At 40.1% G+C, this 24,243-nt stretch overlaps 1 protein-coding gene and 1 long non-coding RNA gene across 22 annotated transcripts in view; both read left to right on the top strand.

Annotated features, from left to right (window-relative positions):
• Window positions 1-24,243, top strand: part of ROBO2 (roundabout guidance receptor 2) — an 830,881-nt gene that overhangs the window by 372,219 nt on the left and 434,419 nt on the right. For 2 of the 21 annotated variants that reach the window (XM_081858432.1, XM_081858431.1), the window contains exon 1: window positions 6,915-7,934. The exons of 17 other annotated variants lie outside the window; for them this stretch is intronic. In XM_081858432.1, the coding sequence (XP_081714558.1) occupies window positions 7,880-7,934 (55 nt within the window). In that variant the 5' untranslated portion in view covers window positions 6,915-7,879. Of the gene's footprint in view, window positions 1-6,914; window positions 7,935-24,243 lie in introns of those variants that run through there. 2 more of the 21 variants (XM_081858419.1, XM_081858423.1) reach the window with 2 other exon arrangements.
• On the top strand, window positions 3,133-6,563 carry LOC309339681. The gene is made up of 2 exons (XR_014155531.1): window positions 3,133-3,170; window positions 6,385-6,563. It is a non-coding gene; the product is annotated as an uncharacterized lncRNA (long non-coding RNA).

Genomic DNA, 24,243 nt, shown 5'->3' with positions numbered 1-24,243 from the left:
TATTAAGATCCAGTGTTTCTAGTGATGTCTGCACAGATGTTACATGGTATATTGCAAGGAAAGTAAATACTTTTTAAATAAGGAACTAATTTTGCAACAATACTTGGACATGGAGCAAAACTGAACAACTCCACCCATAATCATAGAATTGCAGTGTTGGAAAGGACACAAAGGGTTATATGACCCAAATACTTGCAATACAGGAATCATAGCTAACTAATTGCTGACAGATCTAACCTATGTTTGAAAACCTTAAATGAAGGAGAGCCAGCCATGTTCTGAGGTATTCTGTTCCATTGTCAAACAAGTCTTCCAAATGTTTAGTTGGATCTCTTTTCTTGTAATTTGAATTCAGTGATAGCACTGCTATTGTTGTTATTAATTTTTTATATCCCACCCATCTGACTAGGCTACCTCTAGTCAGAGATCCAGCAGAACCAGAAAACAGCTTTTACCTCTGTCGCTAACCTGCCACAGATCACCAACCAGCATGACCAAGGCAGTTTCAGTCCCATGGTGGTGCCTTAATCCTGACTGGAAGGGATCTAAGCTTGCTGCATCTTTAAAGAGCTGTCATCTGGAAGATATTTGAAGATGGTTATCATATAACCTCTCAGTCTTCTTTTCTCCAGGCTAGACATATCCAACTCCCTCAATTGTTCCTCATAAGGCTTGGTTTCCAGGCCCTTTATCATCTTGGTCTTCCTCCTTTGAATATGTTCCAGCTTATCAATACCCTTCTTAAACCGTGGTGCCCAGAACTGGCCACAGTACTTCAGGTGGGGTCTAATCAAGGCAGAATCAAGCAGTACTATTAGTTCCCTTGATCTGGACACTATACTTCTGTCTCTGCCTCAATACAGGTTTTTTTGTCAATACAGTACAGGGCATCCAAGGATATAAATGAAAGGTAATAAATAAATTACAATAAAACCCCTTTAGTGTTTTTCTCACTGAGAAATAAATATATTGTACCATTTTGCAATGAAATTTCCTACATTTAAATAGTTATAGGCTTCCTGATTACTTCAATAATTTGTTTCTTTAATTTTAACAGTAATTAACAAAGAGGTATTTTTTCCATTTGTGAAATTAAGCAAGCATAATTTATACATTTATTTTCAAACAGCTAAAAGAACTTTAAATCTCGTCTCAGAAGTCAGCGTAGCTTCCTTGATTCATCTTAATGTTAATTTAATTTACTGGATTGCTCCACCTGGCTGATTGCAGTTCTTTTTTTATTTCCAAGTCAGGTGCTCTAGGATGTATGACATTGCAGGCTTCCCCTCAAGCTGTGAGACTTTATGCGTCCAGAACAGCATCTTGCTAGCTGTTCTTGGCATCATTGACTATCATGTTTCCAGAATGTAGCTTACTTCTGTGAAAGTTCTGAACTAATTCTTAACTGAAGGACATTTCTCACCACAGTACCAGTGGACTGATAATGTACCTCTCCCTCAAGTCAAGGACTTACATATGTAAAATTAAGCGTGTTTCTTACAAGATGATCTGCCCTTTGAGAATGCCAACCCTTTCACAGTTCTTACTTCTGAGTATTTAAAAGGGTTACATCTTGGTTTACAGATGCATGTCCTTCAGATTTGATGAGAGGCATGTGCTTTATATCTCTGTATGAAAATATAACTTGAGGACCCGTCCTGGAAGCCAATAAAATCTGGTGGCACATTGTTGAATCAAATTCAAAAATCTGTCTATTGCCAGACCTCATTGGTCACACCCAGGCAACATGGGTTCAACTCCCTTATCAGCTACAGACTCAGTGGATAACCTTAAGAAAGTTACTTGTTTGGTCATTGTGTGAAGATAAGTAAGATAAGACTTACAAAGCATTTTATGCTTTCATCCAATTCCAAATATCCTCCCATGGTAGTAAATTTGACTGCTACAGTCAGAATGAGTAACTTCCAAATAAAACTTTATGAAGATTTGGCTACCACGGTGCTATACACAAACATTTCTCAATTAAGCTGCACATTGCCTTTTAAACTAAATAGATATCCTGCATGTCCATCTTGCCTAGAAGCTTCACTGGGTTTACTGGCTAATACATTAACACTGAGTTACCTCCTATATAAACACACACCCGGTTTCATACACCCCTTCTCCTTTTACACTTTATTTACAGCTGTGGGCAACTGAGACTCACAAAATTTGAGGACTCATAATCTCACTACCCCATAACTGACAATCTTTGATTATCCTAGACTGCTTTTTTAAAAAAGAAAAGCCAAATAGCTTAAACATACACATATAACAGGCTAGTCTCTAATGGATCTGCCTGTCTGCCAAATATAAAAAATATTACTATAGAAAATAAATTGTGTATCCTGCATGAAGAATAAACGTTTTGTTCAAATCATGGTACACAGTATTTCTCCCTTCACTTGTTTTTAGTATCACAGTTTTTAAAAGATAAATCATAAAGTCATATAAAAAATTTAGGCAGAAAACCGAATTACAGTGGCAGTGAAAAATTGTATGGCCAACACATCGATTCTAATTTGAAAGCATTTCTGGAGACAATGCAAAATGTAATTCTATTGCTGAAGTGAGACAAGGCCATTCTCAGACAAAACTAATACAGAAGTCCTACAAATAATATTGTTAATAATCCACTGATATGTATAACTGATGACAATAGTGTTGACAGCATTATATTGGAAAAAAAGAACCATAGCTTGATGGGAGCATTCAGTCCACTAGTAGAGGCAGAGCAGCAGCTCTAATGCTGTTAGAATTGCAACTGCATTGTAGGAAGAATTCATATGAACTGACATCTTCATAAATCAGGAACTTCATGGAAGAGCACTTGGGCAATAAACTTAGGAATTAAGGAATTACCACTAAGGAATCTTAAAATGAAGTGAACAAATATATGGCTGCATAAATATAGCTATGAAAGCAACAGTGACATACAGGAGCTTAATTGTTTTACATGGGAAGAACTACGAATAACAGAACTTACGTATCATTTCACAAAACCTAGTCCAGTATTTCTGTCTACTTTTGACTTTGCTTACCACTGAATTGCAGCTTAGCAACCATAAAGCTCACTGGGGTAGGCTTGGGCCAATCACAGCCTCTCCATATATCCTACCTCACAGTTGATAATAACACAGGAAGTAAAACCTCAGTTCCTTAGAGGAAAGGTGAGTTACAGATGTAATAAGTAAATGGGAATCTCTTTTCATAGCAGCACTTAGCTCTTGAGTCATGTGAAGTAAAAATGACAAGAAATGTCTCTGAGCATGTGCATCACTCACAATATAATTTCTCTGTATCTGCAGTTAGGGGCAAGAGCATTTAGGCTAGAGTGTCATATCCAGGAAGTCTCACTGCTTTCAATGATTCATAATTTTAAGTACATCCAAATGAAATCAGTGTGATTACAGGACTATTTTCAAGAAATGGTTAAAAAAACTATGCCTTTTGATTCCATTCTGCAAACTTCTTGTACAAATGCTAGGGTTGCCATATTTCAAAAAGTAAAAACCAGGACACCCTTAACATATGCTGCTGAGGTGTTCATCGTCCACATGCTTGTAATGGGTTCTCTGTTTAGTCTATATATATAGACTATATATATCTACAATATCACTTTCTATAGCTGTTGTATAGTTATTGCTGCAAATCTAGGTTGCGATTTGTCTAAATCTTCCATTAACAGATCCAGTGTAATTTAATAAAAGAACAAATAATATTAAATATATTTGACCTGAAAAGAATACTTGGGGGGGACAACATTTCTGGATCTTGCTTATTTGAGTTTGCTGATTATCTATACTTAGTTCCCATATGGATGCTAATCATACTCATATTATTTTAAAATGTTATACTTAGGTAATTTGTATAAAATACACAAAGTGCAGTATATTGTGTATGATTTCAATACACTGGCAAGTATTTATTTTAAAAATTAGAAGGCTTTCTCTCAAAGGCACTATACATAGAACAACACAAACAACCTGCTATGAAAATCAGAAACCAAAAAACAAAACAAAAACCTGAGCCACAATTTTTATTTAACAATTTTAAAAGCCTAGATTTGCTACAAGTAAATTTACTGGGAGCAAATTCCATTTAACTCAGTTCTAAGAAACACACTGCAATGGGCTGCAAAACAATGTTAAAAAATTCTGAGTGATCAATAAGAATAATGAGCAAAATGCACATGTTTCAACTTCAAGCAGTGTTTGAGAAATAGGTTGGAAGTTCAAAATAAGTGGTCTTAACAAAACACAAAAGATTAGCTATATAACCAAGAACAGCTGTTTCCTGTTATATTCCAGTAGGGGGAACTAAAGATTCACCATCTAACATTGCTTTTGGCTTACAGACCTATGTATATTCCTCTAACGCCCTGTCTAATCATCAGTGCTAACATCAAATAGCTAGTAGCTACTCTTGTGATCACTCACGGCCTCAGCTGCACTTTATACACTAAAGATATTGCAAGTATTCAGACATACACCTTTGATGCAGCTATTCCTTTACTTGATCATCCTCTTTATGCTTATTCTTCAGTTTGTGCAGTCTCATTTGTCTTCCCTTGTTATGCTTTCCCCCCCAACACAGAATATATATATATTTTTCCTCCTAGCTGAACTGAAAAGGGAAAACTCTCTCTCCACACCCCTTGCTGTAGACATCCTTTTACCTCATGAGAGACCCCATATACTCTATCTTCTTCCTGGATTGCATACATTGTAAGGGCTTCAGCAGTTTAGAAAGAAGGTGGTAAAGGTGTTCTTTTTAAGAGCTTAAGGAATTAGGTAGGTTGAAATGAAGAGCACGGAGTTGTTTATAAAATACTGATGTGATATTCTGTGTTGTGTTTTGTGTTTTGTTTTAGTCAAAACACAAAAAATGAAAGGTCAGGAAAACAGAGAACAAACAAAACAAACACATATGGTTGACCCCAATTTACTACAGCTAATTTATGCACAATGCAAAACACAGAAGAAGGGCTCCTCATGTTCAGGTTACCTTACCATTCCATAAACATGAAGAAAGGCTTGCAACCACAGTTACTGTGTGCAAGAGAGTTGCTTGAAGAGCTTGTGAATGGCTTCTATGTCAATTCCATGCATGTACTCTTCTGAATGTGCAGAGTTGATCACATCATTGCTTTCACAGATGCAGAAACTAGAATTCTGCTCAATTTGCATTCTTGGTAGAATGCACATTTCAAACTAGTTTGGGAATATGATGTTTTGTTTGTACAAGACCTCACCATAAGTTCTGTCAGGTAGCAAGGTGGGATAGGGTGGTCATCCTGGAACAGAAATTACATTGGGGGGGGGGCTTCCCCCTTACCACAGTGGTATCCTACAAAATCCCAATGTTGATAAGTACATACATACATATAACCTGTGTATATGTATACATAAATAATTCAACCCAATTTTGAAAGCCACAATGCACAAGGGCAGTGCAAATAAGAACTGAGCTGATAGCTCAGTCCTACTCATGCTTACTTGGAAGACTCACAGTGTTCAGTGAGCCTTATTCCCCATAAAAAGATGCATAGAATTGTGGCCTTAATCTTGCATATGATCTGTGCACATATATGGTATAGGGCATCTGCATGTATAAACATGTTCCAGGCAGTCACAATGTGGCATGTTTATACTGGAAGGAGGGTTGCATAAATTGGTTGTACACCCGTCATATAATATACAGAGCCCAGCTTGCGGCAGAATTGTGGAATCTAACTGCAATCTTGTATTAGAGTAGGTCTGACTATATACACTGGAAGTAGTGTATACACTGTACTATACAGTGTATACACTGGACTATATACACGAGTAGGTCTGACTATATATACTGGAATTTGTGTGAGTAAATAAGTATACAGCGGTACCTCTAGTTATGAACCTAATTCTGTTCCAGAGGTCCGTTCTTAACCTGAAACTGTTCTTAACTAGAGGCGTGCTTTCGCTAATGGGGCCTCTTGCTGCCGCTGTGCTGTTGGCACACGATTTCTGTTCTCATCCTGGGGCAAAGTTCTCAACTCGAGGTAACTCTTCTAGGTTAGCGGAGTTTGTAACCTGAAGCGTTTGTAACCTGAAGCGTTTGTAACTCGAGGTACCACTGTAACTTGTATTTGCATAAGGCAATGCTGACTTGCCTGCATTTTCCTTTTAAAAGGAGTTGGTACCTTTTTTTTGTTAGCCATCTGTGGCCCTCCTGAGTGGCTGGGCGGGCTTTAAGCAACTACAAATATTACGCCATAATCCGGGAGAAGGGGTCTTTGAACATGTGCAGAATGTCATAGTTCTCTCCATACTAAGCAGCAGCTGCGTATCACTACACACCTGGAATTAGGCAACATGATCGCCTTCCTGCACCTCCCTTTTTTAGAAAGTACCAGCACATGAAAGCTAAGTGAGAAGAGGTTGAAATTGCCGTCTTCTTTCAAAGGCCTCCCTGTGACAGAGAGAGAGAGAAGAGGCGAGGAAGACTGAATAATTAGGGAAGAGACTTCCATGAAATCGCTCGTCGAGAAAATTACCTGCCCATTAAATGAGAAGCAGTGAGAAGCAATCATGTTAATGTTACCTATAGCCAACAGTAAAGGGGGAAAAGGGGGTTTGGGAGAGAAATGGGATGGGCGGGAGGGGGGCAGAGAAGCAGCGCTGCTCTGTGCCCCCCCCGTTCTTCTCTTCAATCCTTCAGTTGCCTCACATTATGTGTGTCTGTCTCTCTCTCTCTCTCCCCCCCCCCTCCCACCGCGATCCCTGAGGGGAACATGAGAGTGGGTGTGGTGTTTTACAGTGCTTTAATCCACACCCCAGCTCTTCCAATTCCGGCTCTCCTCCCCCCCCCCCTCCGTGTTTGCTCTACGAAGAGCAGCAACAGCAGCAGCAAGAACGAGCAGAACGAGCCCAGGCTGTAGGGAGGCCGCCCGGGCGAGCTCCAGCAGGAGAGTGCTGAGCTCTCTCCCCTCCTCTCCCTCGCGCGCGCGCACACACCCCGCCGCGCCTGCCGCTTCCCGCCTCGCTCGACTCCCTCCATAGTGGGAGCGACACCTCCCCCCCCCCCGCCCTCGCTCACCGCCGCGCGCGTTTACACGGCAGCGGCGGCCGCCTCAGCCAGCAGCAACAACCGTGCCCACCGCCACTCGCTCTTTCCTCCAGCCCCAGCGGCACGTTGGGAGTTTATTCTCCTCAAGCAGTTTCTTCCCGCGCTGAGGGTAGGGGTGGCTGGGTTGCCTTTTTTTTAATTTTTATTTTTTTTGAGGGGGTGCTGTGAAGAAGGAAGGAAGGAGCTCGCGCGCCAAGATGTTGCTCAGGCGTCCCTCTTATGGAAGTTAAGGGAAGCAACTCCGCAGCTTGAAGTGATTTTGAGGAGGTGGGGGGGGGGGTTGGAAGAGGAAGAAAATGAGAAGCAGGAGAGTTAAGCCAAGCCCATGATTTCGCTCCCTCCTTCCCCGCCTTTTCCTCAGAGCGCCGAGAACTTTGAGCGAGGTGGTGGCGGCGGGAGGGGACGCACTTTCTAGGAAACGTATCTGCTTTCAAAGTCTCTCTCGTCTGCCGAAGAAATCCCCGGGCTCTGGATTGCAATGGGGAGTCTTAGCCACACTTGAACAATTCCTCTGCCTCCGCTGGATTGGTGGGAATTTCGGAAGCGGAGCCAGCGCGCCGAGCCGGGAGCGGTGCCCCCTCTTCCTCCCTCGCGCTGCTAATCTGCATGGAGCTCAAAGTGTCCCATTCAAGCCTCTTTCTCGTCGCTGCTCTCCGGGCTCCTTCCACGTATCCTTAGGTTGTAGGAGAATCTCAACTTTTGGGACTACTCCCCCCCCCTCTATTTTTTTTCTCCCTCTCCCTGGAATTGGATTGCCTTTGAATATGTTAAAATGGGGCTGCTGACGCCACTCCTGCTGCTTGGATTTGTCTCTTTTCAAGTTGATGGTAAGTTAAAGTGTTGTGTTTTACTGTCATTTCTTTGGAGCAGAGCACGCTTGGATTTTGGGGCTCGAAATCCTGTATAATGTGCATGGGCTATGGAACGATGGAAGGAAGGGATGGATATGAACATGCTATTAATAAAGCAATTCTTCTTTGCTAACTTAGTAGGAAAATAGTTAACATAAACTGTAAAGTGTGTGTGTGTATGAGAGAGAGAGGGAGATTGAAATCAGCTGCACTGGTAAATCTCGACGCACCAACAGATTTCTGTTGCTCTATTTTTACCCCATGCTGAACTTTTTAGGTGGAAAATCGACTGATTAAATGGGGTAATTGTGCTTCTGATTCAAGAGAGGTGAATGGGAAATTTACTACCGTGAGGTTCTCGCTGCTCCATTTGTAAGCAATGCACGCAGAAAAATGCAGTAATGTGTGGAATGCGCTAAAAGGTGTGAAATAACTATGCCTGTGAGATGTGTCAGGTGGAAAGTATACAAAGTAGGGAGTGTGAAAGAGGGTCGTGTCTGTGGAAGCCTCCCAGTACAGCAGAATCTCACAGCCAGCTTCTGCCACAGGGAGAAGCTAGGCTTCCACTGTTTAAAGACAATGGGGAATTTGAACAGGTGCTGTAGGTGTCTCCCCTTCTGTAAAGGCAGTCTCCCTTGTATAGGGGTTTGTCTTTTGTTCAGCTTGCTTAGCCCTCCCTAAAGTAAAACCAAGACCTCGTCGTTTAACCTAGAAGCACGTTGCAGGGAATTTCATGTTGATATTTAAGAGCTAAGAACACATTGTTGATTTCAGTGTTTGAAATGAAGGAAATTGAGAAAAATCAAAGGAATGATGTTTGTACTGTCTATGGTTAGAAGGTATAATTTTAACAGAGCAGGGACACCATTGGCTATGAATACATATATACTGTATGTGTTTTACCTCAAATGTGCAACATGCATCATAGTATTTTGTGCGCACAAACTGTTTACATGGACAATCATGCTGAGTCTTTATGTGAGCACTGGTGGTGGGGAGGCTTGATATGATACCAGATCTCTTTGGCTATTGTCTTAATTTGGAGGTTTGGCATTATATTTTTACAGAGGTGTCTTTGGGGGGCGGGGTTTGGACTCTAGCTTAATTTACTGGTTGATGCTGGATCTGGGCAGGATCTGGGACTAAACTTAGTTCCAGCAGGAAGCTGGTGCTAAAAGCCTGGTATCCATATCAACGAGGGGCCACTCTTGTAAACAGAGAGTGATATTGTATTACCTACAATTATTGCATGCAGTTGTGTGCTACCCATACCTCCCTCTCTCCCTCCCACCACACCCTTAGCAACACAGGAGGCAACAGAGAACCTTGCTAAAAGCTGGGAATTGAGAATATGTAGGTATTGGTTCACAAGTTGTATAATGAATGTATCACATAATGTGCCCTGCAGTTTCATTTTTTTTTTTTTTTTTACAAAGCATTGTGGTTCACATAAGTCACGTTGGAAATGTACATAAAACCTGAAAGCATCAGGCTGCAGAAATGTAGTTATTAGCCAGTGTTTAAAATTGTAGGTAGCTAGAAGGAATACAATTAAAGTGCTCAGTGGAAGTGACAGAGTGAATCACAGGAGCCTGGTGTTACAGAATGTAATTAATGTACCAGGCTGTTTGGAGATATAGGAAACAAATGCAATTAACCAGCTTGCTAGAAGGACATGAGCAAGGCATAATTTATTCAAGTTTTCTTCCATGGAGAACACAACTTGAACCTTAAAAAAACCCAATTCTTTTACAAGGTAGGTCTATGAGCAAACTTATTGGTCCATCTTTGACAAATATGGACTTACTCAAAATCTGTGAAAAGCACTTTATGGGAAGGTTTTGACTAGACTATGATAATCTCAGTAGATACAATCCTGTACATAGAATTGCAGTCAATAGTTGTTGCTGTTCTTCTGAAACATATTCATATCTACACTGTTCTGAAACATAAAATGTAGATCTGTATCTTGGAAGCCTATTGTATTTTACATTAGCTTACTGATGTCCCTATCTTCCCAGAAACACAGAAATGAAAGTTGCCACATAACACGAACAGGATGCCATTAAAGGCAGCTTCACATGTTACCCTTTTCTTAAAATATTGGAAAATGCTAATATCACATGTTTTCAGGCATGTATAATACATATGAGGGAGGCTGCCAAAGGTACACTCAGTAGCAAACCTGAGTCCATCATGGTTTGCCCACCATACATACTAAGCTATCTTTCCCACTGAGTATATGTGAAATGATCCTAAACTGCTTTAACATATGTTTTATTTTTTTCTGTATTATGAATAAAACAGTAAGCATGAAGAAAGCATAACTGAGGAAGAAAGACCCTTTGTTGAAACTCAAACCAGCTGTTTTTTTTTCCTCCTTAAAAATAGGTCATCCCTCACTCACAAGCTAAGGCTTTGAGCTTCCGAGAGCTCTCCCTTTACATCATTATGATTTTTGTATCTTTTGGGTATGAATGCAGTCAGAGAAAAGCAAACCATGTGTGTTTGTGATATAATGTCAGGAAGATATACTCCATGCCTATCTCTGAGTACCCAGAGAAACATGAGTGGCCTACAGGTGATATTACACGGTGGTATGATGCAGATTCAGATGGTGAATTGTCTTAGTTCTTGTGCCTTCTTAGTACAGTGGTACCTCAGGTTACATACACTTCAGAGTACATACGCTTCAGGTTACAGACTCTGCTAACCCAGAAATAGTACCTCAGGTTAAGAACTTTGCTTCAGGATAAGAACAGAAATCGTGCTCCGGTGGCAGCAGGAGGCCCCATTAGCTAAAGTGGTGCTTCAGGTTAAGAGCAGTTTCAGGTTAAGAACGGACCTCCGGAACGAATTAAGTACTTAACCCAAGGTACCACTCTATCATGAAATTTTAGAGTTCGGTGAAAATGGGACAAAATGTGCCATTTGTGTTGTGAATGTGGATTTATGGCAGTTCAGATCACATCCTTTGCATCTATTTAGGGATAACTGTAATTCCAATCTTCCCAGCATTCTACCTTGATACCAGTCTTTTTACCATTTCTGAAAGTTAAGAAGGGCTCTTGTCATATCGCACACCCAGCTGAAGTAATGGTTGAAAAAGTAATTTTTGTTCATTAATTTCTTTCTTTGACTATTTTGTAAGAAGGGTGGGCCTCTGGATCAGACATAATGCCCATTTAGTCCAGCAGCCTGTTTCTCACAGTGTCCAACCAGAAAGGTGAGGTCATTAGCCCTTTCCCACTGTTCCTTAGTATTCAGAGGCATCGGGACTGGTAGCTTATTCATGGACCTATTCTTCAAGAATTTGTCTAATCCACCTTTAAAGTTATCCAGATTGGTGGTAATCACCACATCCTGTGGTAGGAAGCACTTATTTAGGAGGTGTTTAGTCATGTCAGACTCTTCGTGATGCCATGGACCAGAGCACGCCAGACACTTCGGTCTTCCACTGCCTCCTGCACTTTGGTCAAACTCATGTTAGTAGCTTTGAGAACACTGTCCAACCATCTCTTCCTCTGTTGTCCCATTCTCCTTGTGCCCTCAATCTTTCCCAACATCAAGGTCTTTTCCAGGGAGTCTTCTCTTCTCATGTGGTGGCCAAAGTATTGGAGCCTCATCTTCAGAATGTGACCTTCCAGTGAGCACTCAGGGCTGATTTCCTTAAGAATGGATAGGATTGATCATCTTGCAGTCTATGGGACTCTCAAGAGTCTCCTTCATCACCATAATTCAAAAGCATCAATTCTTTGGCGATCAGCCTTCTTTATGGTCCAGCTCTCACTTCCATACATCACTACTGGGAAAACCATAGCTTTAACTATATGGACCTTTGTCAGCAAGGTGATGTCTCTGCTTTTTAAGATGCTGTCTAAGTTTGTCATTGCTTTTCTCTCAAGAAGCAGGCGTCTTTTAATTTCGTGACTGCTGTCACCATCTGCAGTGATCATGGAGCCCAAGAAAGTAAAATCTCTCACTGCCTCCATTTCTTCCCCTTCTATTTGTCAGGAGGTGATGGGACCAGTGGACTTATTTAGGTAGGAAGTATTTATTTTTGTCTATCTCTCCTGCTGTGATTGGATGACCCCACATTCTAGTATTATGAGAGAGGGAGGAAAAACAAGTTTCTCTAACTAGTTTATTTACATCGTGCATAATATTATGAACCTCTGTCACATTCCTCCCTTGTCAACTTTTTTCAACACTAAAATCCCTATATGTTGTAACCCTTTCTCTTAAGGGAGTCGGTCTATCCACCTGATCATTTTGGCTGATTTTTCCCCCTGGACCTTTCACAGATCTACAACATACTTTTTGAGATATGACAATCAGAGCTGTACACAGTATTCTAACTGTGGCCACACTATTTGTTGTAAAGGCGTTATACTCTTAGCTTTATTTTCAGTACCTTTCCTAACAATCCCTAACATGGAATTTACCTTTTTCACAGCAACCACACACTGATCAATTGTGCTAAAGGAACATTAAGTTTGATATAATGTTTTCTAGTTGTTGTCAAACCTCTTGCCTTTAGTGGAAGATAAATCACAGACAATCACAGATACAACTGTGGAATAGTCCTGTAAACAATCCAAAATCACTTGTTTCAGCAAATCCCCTTTGAGTATAATAGACTTTCTTTGGTTCAGGTTTGTGTTTATCATAGACAAAATATCAGCCAAACTTATAACATGCTGGCACAATAAAACAGTGGATTCTAAACTTTGTTCTGTCTAGTATAAATGCCTTTTGCACAATAAAATATAAATATTAGGATAATACAGCACATTGAAAACTCACTATGGACAACTCTGCATCTTTATTTCTTAACACCCAAAGGTTACTGGAGGATAAAATACATTACAAAAAACTACAAAAGTCATTACTCAGTAGAGTAATCAAAGAAAGTTGAAGGGCAGTTGAAGAAGAAAGAAGAAGAAGAAGAAGAAGAAGAAGAAGAGGAGGAGTTTGGATTTGATATCCCGCCTTTCACTCCCTTTAAGGAGTCTCAAAGCGGCTAACATTCTCCTTTCCCTTCCTCCCCCACAACAAACACTCTGTGAGGTGAGTGGGGCTGAGAGACTTCAAAGAAGTGTGACTGGCCCAAGGTCACCCAGCAGCTGCATGTGGAGGAGCAGAGACGCGAACCCGGATCCCCAGATTACGAGCTACCGCTCTTAACCACTACACCACACTGGCTCTCTTGAAAAAGTTCCACAGCCCATTGTGTGTCCACGTTAGCAAGATGTTGTACAGCACACCTTGAGAAACAATACTAGGACATACATAGATAACATAATTTCACAACTGAAATTTCTCGTGTCTTCACATCTTATTCAATTCAGGGTGTTAGGACACTATTTCATAAATAAGTGTTAGCACAATTCATAGTTTCAAATAACTCCTCAAAGTTTTTCTCAGTGGGAGTTACTATCTAGCAAGTGTAGTCTTTGAAATGTTGCGAAAACATGCATCAAGGATCAAAATACAGTGATGCTAAATTGTATGTCGTTTTAACATGTTGGTCAATGTTGATCATAATTATAATTTGTATTACTTGTTGCAGCATTTACTTGAGCACAGGTTTTTCCTGCAACTGAGTTGACTAGCTTAAATAACAAACAAACAAAACCCCATCCAAACACAAGCTCAATTCATTTTGTCTATTTCTTACATTCCATATTGCTATACAGTGGTACCTCAGGTTAAGTACTTAATTCGTTCTAGAGGTCCATTTTTAAACTGAAACTGTTCTTAACCTGAAGCATCACCTTAGCTAATGGGGCCTCCTGCTGCCGCCGCGCCGCAGAAGCACGATTTCTGTTCTCATCCTGAAGCAAAGTTCTTAACCCGAGGTAATATTTCTGGGTTAGCAGAGTCTGTAACCTGAAGCGTATGTAACCTGAAGTGTATGTAACCCGAGGTACCACTGTACAAATATTAATTACAAACGAATAATGATGTATTATGGAGTTGGACTAGATGTTCCTCAGGGTTTCTTCCAACTCTATGATTATAAGAGATATGATGTATTCAGCAGTGCACATTCTGCCTCTTTGGTCTGAAATAAGGCCTTTTGTTGTCTTACTGCTGTTGGAAGGACTAGTGTGCCTTTGATTGTCACCTGGGTTCCCACCCCTTATAACAATTATGTAAAAATGCCAATGCCTTGGTTGGCTGGCTATTTAGAAATTATATTCATGATTTCCTGCCAGCAGGCTAGCTTTTGGAGCTAGTTTCTGCATGTTTGTGGGAATCTCTGTTTCGTTCTGTGGGAAGCAGATGGTGTTCATACTTTTCAAAAATTAAACACTACATGTTATTTGTTCAGGCAAAAATCCCATTACACATACATGTGAGCTAGCATTAGATGAAATCCAGGTTTCATGGGGTTTTTTTTTTTGAATCATTACAAACAATATTTATACCTAATGTTCTCTTAATGATAAAGGTTCCTTTTGTATTTCAAAGGCATCAGTACAATGAGGGTGAGACTTCTTCTAAGGTTTGACAAACAGCTACATCCCACATCTCTTGACTTTTACAGCTTATGTTCTTGATGCTGCTTTTAAAGCTGGGCCATGTATTGGGCAAGTGGGCATTTGCTTAGGGACACTGGTCTGAAGATGAACCTTTGGAGCCATTGCTTCTGTTCCCTAACCCATTTTTACAACTACCTGGAATACAAGTAGCCCAGCTAGAAAACGGCTAATTAAGAGTAAATTGGGCAACTATGTCTCAGAAAAAGCAGCTGTGTTTCGTGAGAGAAACATTTTTGTGCAGGCAAGATGACCCATCCGAACTGTTTCAAAGCCAACCCACGTACATAAACATGAAAATCATGTACATATTCTTAAGTGGGACATTTATATTTATTTTGCTAAAAGAATACAAGCCAGGGAACCAACAAGATATACTTGTAAAAGCAAAAGCAACCCGCACAACCCCCCAACACAAATTTGTGCTGCACTTCACAAGCGACTGTGTAAATAGTCTGTACAAAGCAGCCCTTAGCAATACAAGTACTAATTTTACTACTTCAGGTTAAAGAGGAAAAGTTTTGTGTTCTTTTAAAGGAAGTAGTAAATACAGCCATCAAGTACAGAATTGGAATAGTAAAAACGGTCTTTGAGACTGTTTTTCTACCTTCTTTATGAGCAGAGCATACTTGATGCTGCATCTCTGAAGCTGTGGCAAACATGTTAGCACTTGTGTGTTCCCTTTGCATCAGGTGCTTAAAATAGACTAAACAAAGGGCTCTCAAAGGAATAGTATTTGGACTTAAAGTGCTACACACATTACAATACGTTCTCTCTCTCTTTGAAAAGCTGCTACTAAGAAGGGCATTTTGCTTTTTGCTTTAATTTTGTCTAGGCTGAATTTTATTTTTTATTTATTTATCGCTCTTCTAATCTCACCATTGGAGGTTTCCAAGCAGAGGTTGGATGGTCATATGCCATGGATGCTTTAGCTGAGATTGTGTGTTTAGCTGAGATTCCTGCATTGCAGGGGGTTGGACTAGATGACCCTTGGGAACCTTCCAACTCTCTGATTCTATGATTCTGATGTAGTAAACATTCCAGGAAAAGAGCATGATATTGCAGTGAAAAGGCACCAGGTGGGTCTCTTCCCTCGCCCAGGTCTGTACTCTGTTTTAGCCTGTATTTGGGTAATATGCAAATAGGTTTCCAGTGTAATAAGGCAACCATATTGTTGGAACAGGCCCTCACATGGATTGATAAGACTAAAACTGTCCCCCCAAAGGAAAGTGAAACTGAGTAGCTGTCTTCAAATTCTCACATGAAAGCCCTATCAAATTCCCAGTTTCCAAGAATTGTTCTGCACACTGCTCCTTAAAGGGGGCAACCATAGGTCTAGTTCTCCAATTTGTTAAGGTCACATCTTTTGCAGACTGGGAGTGGCCACCAAGACCATATAACACCAGTCCTGAAAGACCTACATTAGCTTCTAGTACGTTTCCAAGCATAATTCAAAGTGTTGGTCCTGACCTTTAAAACCTAAACGGCCTCTGCTCAGTATACGTGAAGGAGTGTCTCCACCCCCATCGTTCAGCCCGGACACTGAGCTCCATCTCCAAAAGGTTACAGAGAACCAGGCAGAGGGCATTCTTGGTAGCGGTGTCCACCCTGTGGAATGCCCTCCCACCAGATGTCAAGGAAATAAATAACTATTTGACTTTTAGAAGACATCTGAAGGCAGCCCTGTTTTGGGAAGTTTTTAATGTTGTTTGTTGTATCATGTTTTTAATATTCTGTTGGGAGCCACCCTGAGTGGCTTGGGAAACCCAGCCAGATGGGTGGGGTAGGGTATAAATAATCAAAATAATAATTAATGTTAGTTACCTGAATTACCTGCTTCCAGAATACCATTGTCTGCCTCAGAGTACTAGTTCTTTTCTAGTAAGTGGTAAGTGTACCAGAGAGTTTAGGCTAATGATTACATTTAGCATGTGTAGGAGAGAGACTTGAGGATGATGTGCATGAGAATTTTGTTGCAAGAAGTGACTTTTTTGTAGTAGTCTAAAGTTTGCTGGTTGACACTGGCAGATAGCTGTATGGATTTGGCTTTGTAGGTTGCTTTTTCTGTACTGTGACTTCTGGAAACCTATTTTGTGTTGGGTCAAGGGGAACATCTACATCAGGGGTCAGCAAATTTTTTTTGGAGGGGGCCGGTTCAATGTCCCCCAGACCTAGGTGGTGGGCCGGAATGCGCATGCGGTGGAGGGGGCTTCTCTCTCCTCCCAACCCCTCCCCTCCCCTGCCTACCTCCTCTGCTGCTCTGCCTGCGGTTGGGAAGAAGAAGAAGAGTTTGGATTTGATATCCCGCTTTATCACTACCCGAAGGAGTCTCAAAGCGGCTAACATTCCCCTTTCCCTTCCTCCCCCACAACAAACACTCTGTGAGGTGAGTGGGGCTGAGAGACTTCAGAGAAGTGTGACTAGCCCAAGGTCACCCAGCAGCTGCATGTGGAGGAGCGGAGAAGCGAACCCGGTTCACCAGATTACGAGTCCACTGCTCTTAACCACTGCACCACACTGGCACTGCATTACAAAGGCTTTGGACCAGGTGGCCCTCATGGTCCCTTCCAACTCTATAATTTTATGATTCTGCTGTTTCTGAGCTCTCGTACAATTCCCATTCATTTCAATAGCACGCACATATGAGAATTTTCTAAATATCGTTTGCATTATTTACAGTGGGGAACCTTTTTTCCACTGGAGGGTCTCATTCCCTTCTAGATACCCTTCCAAGGGCCATATGCCAGTGGTAAAAAAAGGATAAGTAAAAGAGGATAAAGTAAAAAGAGGATAAGTAAAAAATAGAACTTGGTGTTGCCCAGCAGTCTCTGCAAGGTCCTGGGGCTCTCCCCAGGTCTGAGGACCAGACAGTGTGGGCTCATTTGATTCCTGAGGTTCCATTCCCCTAAATCCTAAACAAATGTACATAGGAGCGGCATCTCTCCTTTTCAGGCCAGCTTTCCCGGGCGGGGAGCCAGGGGCCAGCAGGTGCGCCATACTCCAGCCCACAGCATGGCCATGGGGAGAGGTGGGAGGGCAGACGGCAAGGCTTCCTATCAAAGCCCAGCCCCCTTCCTCTGCAGGTCAGAGAGAAGCCAGGAAGAAGGAGGGAGGAGACAACAATGCTGGGGGGAGGGGGGGAAATTGCAAAAAAATTGCACCTGGGGGAAAAAAAGGCAATCGCGCTGATTCAAGTAGCGATTGCAGAACCGTTTGCAGGCCGGATCCAGAGGCAATTGGCCCAGATCCGGCCCACAGACCTTAGTTTGCCGACCCCTGATCTACAGGTTTACAGTACTTTCCAATGCAACTTTTCTGTCTACTTTAGCAGATGGTGATAAGTGAGATACTGTGTTGTGTAGTGATCTGAGTGTCAGATTAAGTCCCAGAAGACTTAGTCCTATGCAGCCATGAAGCTCTCAACTGGGTGTTCTTCAGTCACTGCCTCTCAGCCTAAACTGCCTCATATGGTTATTGTGGGGATTAAACAAGGAGGAGGAGATATGACACCTTGAGCTCCTTGGAGGGAAAGGTGGGATATAAATGCAATAAATATAGCTTTTTATTTATTATTTATTAATGCCCAGTGTTTTTCGGGGGGGGGGGATTACTCAGGGACAAAATAAAACACATACAAACACACAAAAACATATATTAAAAAGAATTTTATAAACAGCTCAAGTTGCCAGTATAAGTCAAAAGTATGAGCATGAAAAACAGTCTTACTGAACTCTCACTGCTAATGACTTATCCTATGTACCTATTGCTCTATCAGTTTGACACAAAAGTTAAAATAATCATGCATTGTATACACAACTGCTTACCCGGCACTAAATGTGTAGATTTCCAGTGAACTGCTTGTCATAATTGTGCTACCAAGGATTGAGACAAAGAATTAATGGTCAGCAGCAAGAGACAGTAATCTCTGTAGTGCACCACTATTTAGTCATTTGTCATTGATTACAGGAGAAACTTCATGGAGGAAATTAACCTTTTAAAACTAAAATGTCACGTAGCATGCGTCAGATAGCATCTTGTTCTGGTGGGCTGGAGGCAAACCTTTATGGAAAGGACCAGATCTGCTTTCCTGCTGCTATGTAAGTGTCAAGAGTCAAGAACCAGTTATGAGATATATTTTACTGGTACATCTGCTCTATAATCATAGATCTTCAGGCAATCATTCACTTGTTTTCAAAGAGTCTCATCTTTCAAGAGCCACTATGTCTGTGTGAAAACTGCTTCGTGCAAATTAAATCTAAAGTGAAAATAATAGATGCAAATAACTGATTTTATACCTGCTTCCAGATTGGTTGCTTTTGAGACCTCTCTATCAGATGTTCCATGTTTTAGACATAATGATTTAAGTCTAAGCCCTGATCGTGTACATTCTCAGTCAGACTATTCCTTGGTGTGCTTATGTGCTAGCACCTTTTCCCTATATGGGTGTCCTATGATTACAGGCCCTTGACAGTGCAGATCATGACACGTGCAGGATCAGTGCAATCACATGCCATAAATAGTGAACACTGATGTGTTTTAAAACTACCTGCATTTTTTCCTTGAGCTTCTGGTTTCATGTATAAGTGCCAAAGCAAAAGTAGATGAAATTGATTTCTGCATGCTCTTCAGTTCAATACTTAGAGGATAGTTTTCTCTGTGCATCTGCAGGATATTATTAACAATTTAGTTATGTTGTCATTGATTTTAATGTTGGGGAAATATTGTGGACAACAATTGCAGTCTTTTCATAACTAGCCTTTCTGTAATGTTCTCCAACTGGATTTTGAAAAAAAAATAATTCAAAATGTTGGAATCTGCCAATATGTGTCTATTTAAGTGAGCATATGAACTGTAGAGTTATTTTGCTTTGGTCTTTCATGTGAACTTGTTTTTATCATTATGAGTACCAAATTGTGACAGGGATTTAATAAGATCAGCCAGTTTTTAAAAATTCATCCCACAGAAGAAACAATCCAAGTGTTTTTAGACTTTGTTTCCAAACAACCTTTGCACAATTAGATTAGCTTTAAAACTCTTTGAAATTCTCCTGCATTTTTGTGTACATATGTAGAAATATTCAGGGCAAAATATTTTAACATAATAATGGAAATTGCCAGAGTACTTCCTCAAAAGAAAAAATGTCTAACATATTGAAACATATATTTGGTTAAAATTAATCATTTTGACTAATCATTTGCTGTTTCCTGAATACATTTTGACAATCAGTTTTTAGGATCAAATGCACTAGGAACATGTATCTGGCTTTGTATGACCCCAAATTCTTCTGTTACCATTTTAGCAGACAACATGCCTTTTTTCCTAAGTGATATTAGTTGCTAGGAGAAGTGCAATGGTCTGGTCTCCTCTTATCCTTCAGTGAAACCAAAGAGCATATTGAGTTGAAGAGAGAAATAGCACAGTATGAGCCATGAATCACGAGTTGTCTCCAATATGTCCACTTTGTTCCCACTTTTTCTTCCTGAAACTTTTGTTTTTACTGATAGTGCTTCTTTTCATCATCTCTTAAAGGCCATTCAAGGAAAGGGGAAAATGTGCGGTTGACAGTCCACTCAGAGTAACAAAAAAAAAAAGTGTAGAGAGTTATTCATTGGCCACATTAGTGACAGTGCATGACTTAAAGAATAGCTTTAGTCAACTTTCTTTAAACCAGAGTGATTAATACCTTCTGTTTTTACCAAGAAGAAGGGACAAGGAGAAAGGTCTGGTTCTGCCAGTTTTCAGCTTAGATTCTGGTTGCAAATAATAGCACTGCAATTGTGGATTTAAATGGAATAGGAAAGGGCATTAGTTTTCTGTGAATAGTTCCCCTTGTTTCCCACCCAAACTGCTTTATTCTAAAGCTTTTCTCTTTTCACTCCCTTCCCCTTCTTTTATCAACTGAAACTTCATTTATTTAAGGATTTTAAGAAACATTACTTGCTTCCTATTTCCCATCCAAACTGTGGCACCGGGAGCAGTTTAGAATATCACAGCATTTTGAAAACTGAAATAGCAGTTTAAAAATAATACTATAAAACACAAATGGAAGGCAGGCAGTATCAACCATAAATTCCATAGTCCAGTAATGAGTCTGTACAGGAAAGACGAAGTGGTATACTACCGGTTACTGAAAAAGGCCCTTTTAGCCACATCCACTACCTGAGAATGAAGCAGCAGAGTTTGGTTTATAATTATAAACTGATTTTTCTGGGGAAGCATAACCACATTCAGAACAGGCCTGATGGAGCTTGTTTGTTGTCCATCATCCATCTAAGGCACTCAAACAATCCACTGCCTTATGGAGATTGAAAACATTTTGCTGTGCACTACATTTTAGTGCAGTTCAGAGATTACAGTTAAGTTGCCTAATACTGATCATTAAACTAGCATATGAAAAGTTAATATGTGGATGCAGAATTTTGTTATCTGCAAGGTTATTCATAGCAAGCTATAAGAGTGGTCTGAAATTCAGTTAGTTCAAAGTGTAGTAGCCCATCTGATTAAGGGAGCAAATGGGAGCATATTACATCTGTGCTAAAGCAACTGCATTGTCTCCTTCTTATGAATCTGCCAAACTCTCCATAACACATTCTTCACACCATTCATATTCTTATACAGTACAGTCATACCTTGGTTGTCAAACACCCTACAACTCGTACATTTAGGCTCCAGAACACCTCAAACCCAGAAGTGATTGTTCTGCTTTGTGAACGTTATTTTGGAACCCGGACATCCGACAGGGCTTCCACAGCTTCTGATTCAGAAGCTGCAATTTGGTTTTCAGACATTTTGGAAGTCAAACGGACTTCAGGAACGGATTCCTTTCGACTTCCAAGGTATGACTGTACATCTTCTTTTTTTTTTAAGAATAATTTTTATTAACCGACCAATCACATTAAATCAAACCAAATTACATAAATTCCAAATTACACAGCCGAATTTTAAATTTTTGTTGGGGGTACCCATATTTCAAGTTCCGAAGGGATCCAATCAACTTCTTACTTCTTACTGCTGTTTTAATGTCCACAAATCTAACCTTATGATGTTCACAGTACTATCCAGTCCTTTCTTATTATTTTTCCACATCTCTTGTTGTTATTTTCATATAGTATGACTGTACATCTTTATCATGCTGTCCTTACCTTTTTTCTAAACTAGACTATGACCTTTTTTTTCTTAGGGAAGTTGTTCCAACTTCCTGCTCATTTTTCTTAAACTTTTCCAGCTCTACAATATATTTTTTAAGGTGAGGGAGCCAGAACTGCTTACAAGTATTTCACCTGTGGTCTCACCACATATTTTATAACAGCATTATGATATTGGCAGTTTCTTTTTCAATCTCTTTCCTAATGATCTCCAACATGGAATTCGTCTTTCGAGAACATACATTATCTAGTCCTGTTTGTAGTCCAGGTTCAGGCATAGTTTTAGAACTGTATTAGCTTGATGGGTTAACTTTATTAGGAGAGGATGGGAAGGTGTGACACTATCAGTTCTCCTTGATATCTCTATGGCTTTTACTACCGTCTGCGATGGTATCCTGCTTGTGAATTTGGAACTGAGGGCACAGTGTTGTCATTGGAAGCTCAAGGGGTCTCTCTGGCAAGGATTGTCCTTTACCAGCTCTGGGTTTTTTCCTGGACAAGAAGAACCTTCTCACATTGATCTATGCATTAGTAACTTCTAAATTGGACTACTACAATGCACTGCATGTGGAGCTGTCCTTGAAGTTGGTTTAGAAGTTACAGCTAGTGTAGAATGATATGGCTTTCTGGCTTTCTGAACTGGCCTACCACACACAAAACTGCACCGATTGCCTACAAGCCCACTTTAGTTACCTTTAATGGCTTAAGAAGTCATATACACCTTGGGGTCAGGATTCCTGAAAGAATAGCTCATTTATTAGGATCTATCTGGGAATACTTTATTGGCACAGGGAAGAACCTTCTTGTTTGTAGTGCCCGTTTTTGACATTGCACCCCCTGTGATAATGCTGATGCCTACTCTTAAATTTTAGATGCCGTCTGAAGACTTGGATATTCTTTCAGACTTTGAGTAGCATATAGTGCCAATATTGATGTCTTTAGTAACTGTATTGTTAATTTGAGTTGTAACCTGCTCTGATATTTCTGTGCAATGAATAACATGTGTATGAGAGAAGTTAGGTAGCCAGCCATAAATCGACAGCTGAATCATTTCACGATGAAGGAGACATCCTAGCGCTCTGGTACTTTCTGACTCAAAACTTCTCCAGTGTTCTGGTTTTTTTTTCTTTTTCAATAAGTTCATCAGACTTATTATGAAGCTTGTGGCAAAACCAACTTGATAATAGTCTAATCTTATAGTAATCTTACCCTTTTTAAAATTCAAATGTCCTTATTCGTGAGCTTTTCCATATTGGATTTCTGCCATTGAGCTCCTGAACTTCAATAAGCTTCTGAGCTTCTTTTTTAATCTGATGAAGCCAATTATTATTAAACTATTTGTAAACGAGCAGTAGATGCCTATCTTGAGGAATTTCAGTCAATTGTCATTATGCATACTATTGATTAGGTTTTCTTTGTTCAGTGATAGCCTGTCTTTACAGAATGTTAAAGTGCTTAGTAAACAGCAGTAAAATTAATTTTATAATATAAAATATTGCTATGAAATCTATGCTTTATAAAGAGGGGAAAATACACTTTGTAGGAAAGAACGATTTTGTATGCAGAAGAGAGGTTTGTGTTTATTATAAATAATGCGCATGGGGAGATGATTAGATTAAAGAACTGGCCTTTCACCTTGAAGGCCACAGTTCAAATTAAACCTTAGGTTGTAAGTAAATTGAGATGAATGGGTTTAGCTTTGTCCCTGGCGTAAAGCAGTCTATATCTCAAAAATCACCATACATCTGTTTTTGCCAACTTGGCATAATTGGCATTCTCTTAGGACAGTGCTGGCATTGAAACTATTGCTTATCACTGAGGAAGATGGTCTCTCCAGGTCAGGGTTAAGATCATTGGCAGGTCTATGAAGAAAACCTTGTTTGTCTGTATTAATGATCCATTTTTCTCATATTAGAAATAATGCTAAAGGTGCTCATATGAAGTTTATGCTCTTGTTTTAATATGTTAAGGTAGATAAAAAGAAATAACACTTTTAGATAGTGCCTTTTCACTGAACTTCAAAGTTCAAATCTTCACCAGCATTTTAAAAAGCAACAGTGACAGTTATATTAAGGTTTAATCATGGGCATTTGATGTTTGTGAGAATTCAGAATATAAAATGCATTTTAATTAGTTCAGCATTTGTTATTGTTTGTTGAATTTGACGACTAGGTTGAATGTTTTTGAATAATGTCAGTGGGTTTTCCCAGGAGGCAATCTGGTTCTTGTGACTCCTTGCTTCATCATTACTTCTTCAAAGGAAAATAATGCATATCACCCTTTTTCTGGGGAGAGATAACTTACCCTGTTACATTTTCCTTAGTTGGCTGATGGAGGGTTAGAATACCCCCCATCAATGTCCGTCTGTTGTAGCTGAATAAGTTTGCTCTTTTCTTTAATATAATGTGGCCTTAGTTCACCTTGTGTCTTCCCTCCTTATTCCAGTGTCTGGCTGAAATTATGTTTTGTTGTTTTACAGTGTTTATATATCTAGACAGTACTAGATGTATATGCGCAAATCTATTAAAAGTTTGTAGACATATATGTGTATGAAACACAGTTGTGACTGAAATTGGTCATTTGCAAATCCTACAG

Source organism: Podarcis erhardii (assembly GCF_964252035.2).
Source record: "Podarcis erhardii genome assembly, chromosome: 4".
Lineage (NCBI taxonomy): Eukaryota > Metazoa > Chordata > Lepidosauria > Squamata > Lacertidae > Podarcis > Podarcis erhardii.
The sequence above is the reverse complement of the archived record's forward strand: the minus strand, read 5'-3'. Positions and strand labels throughout refer to the sequence as shown.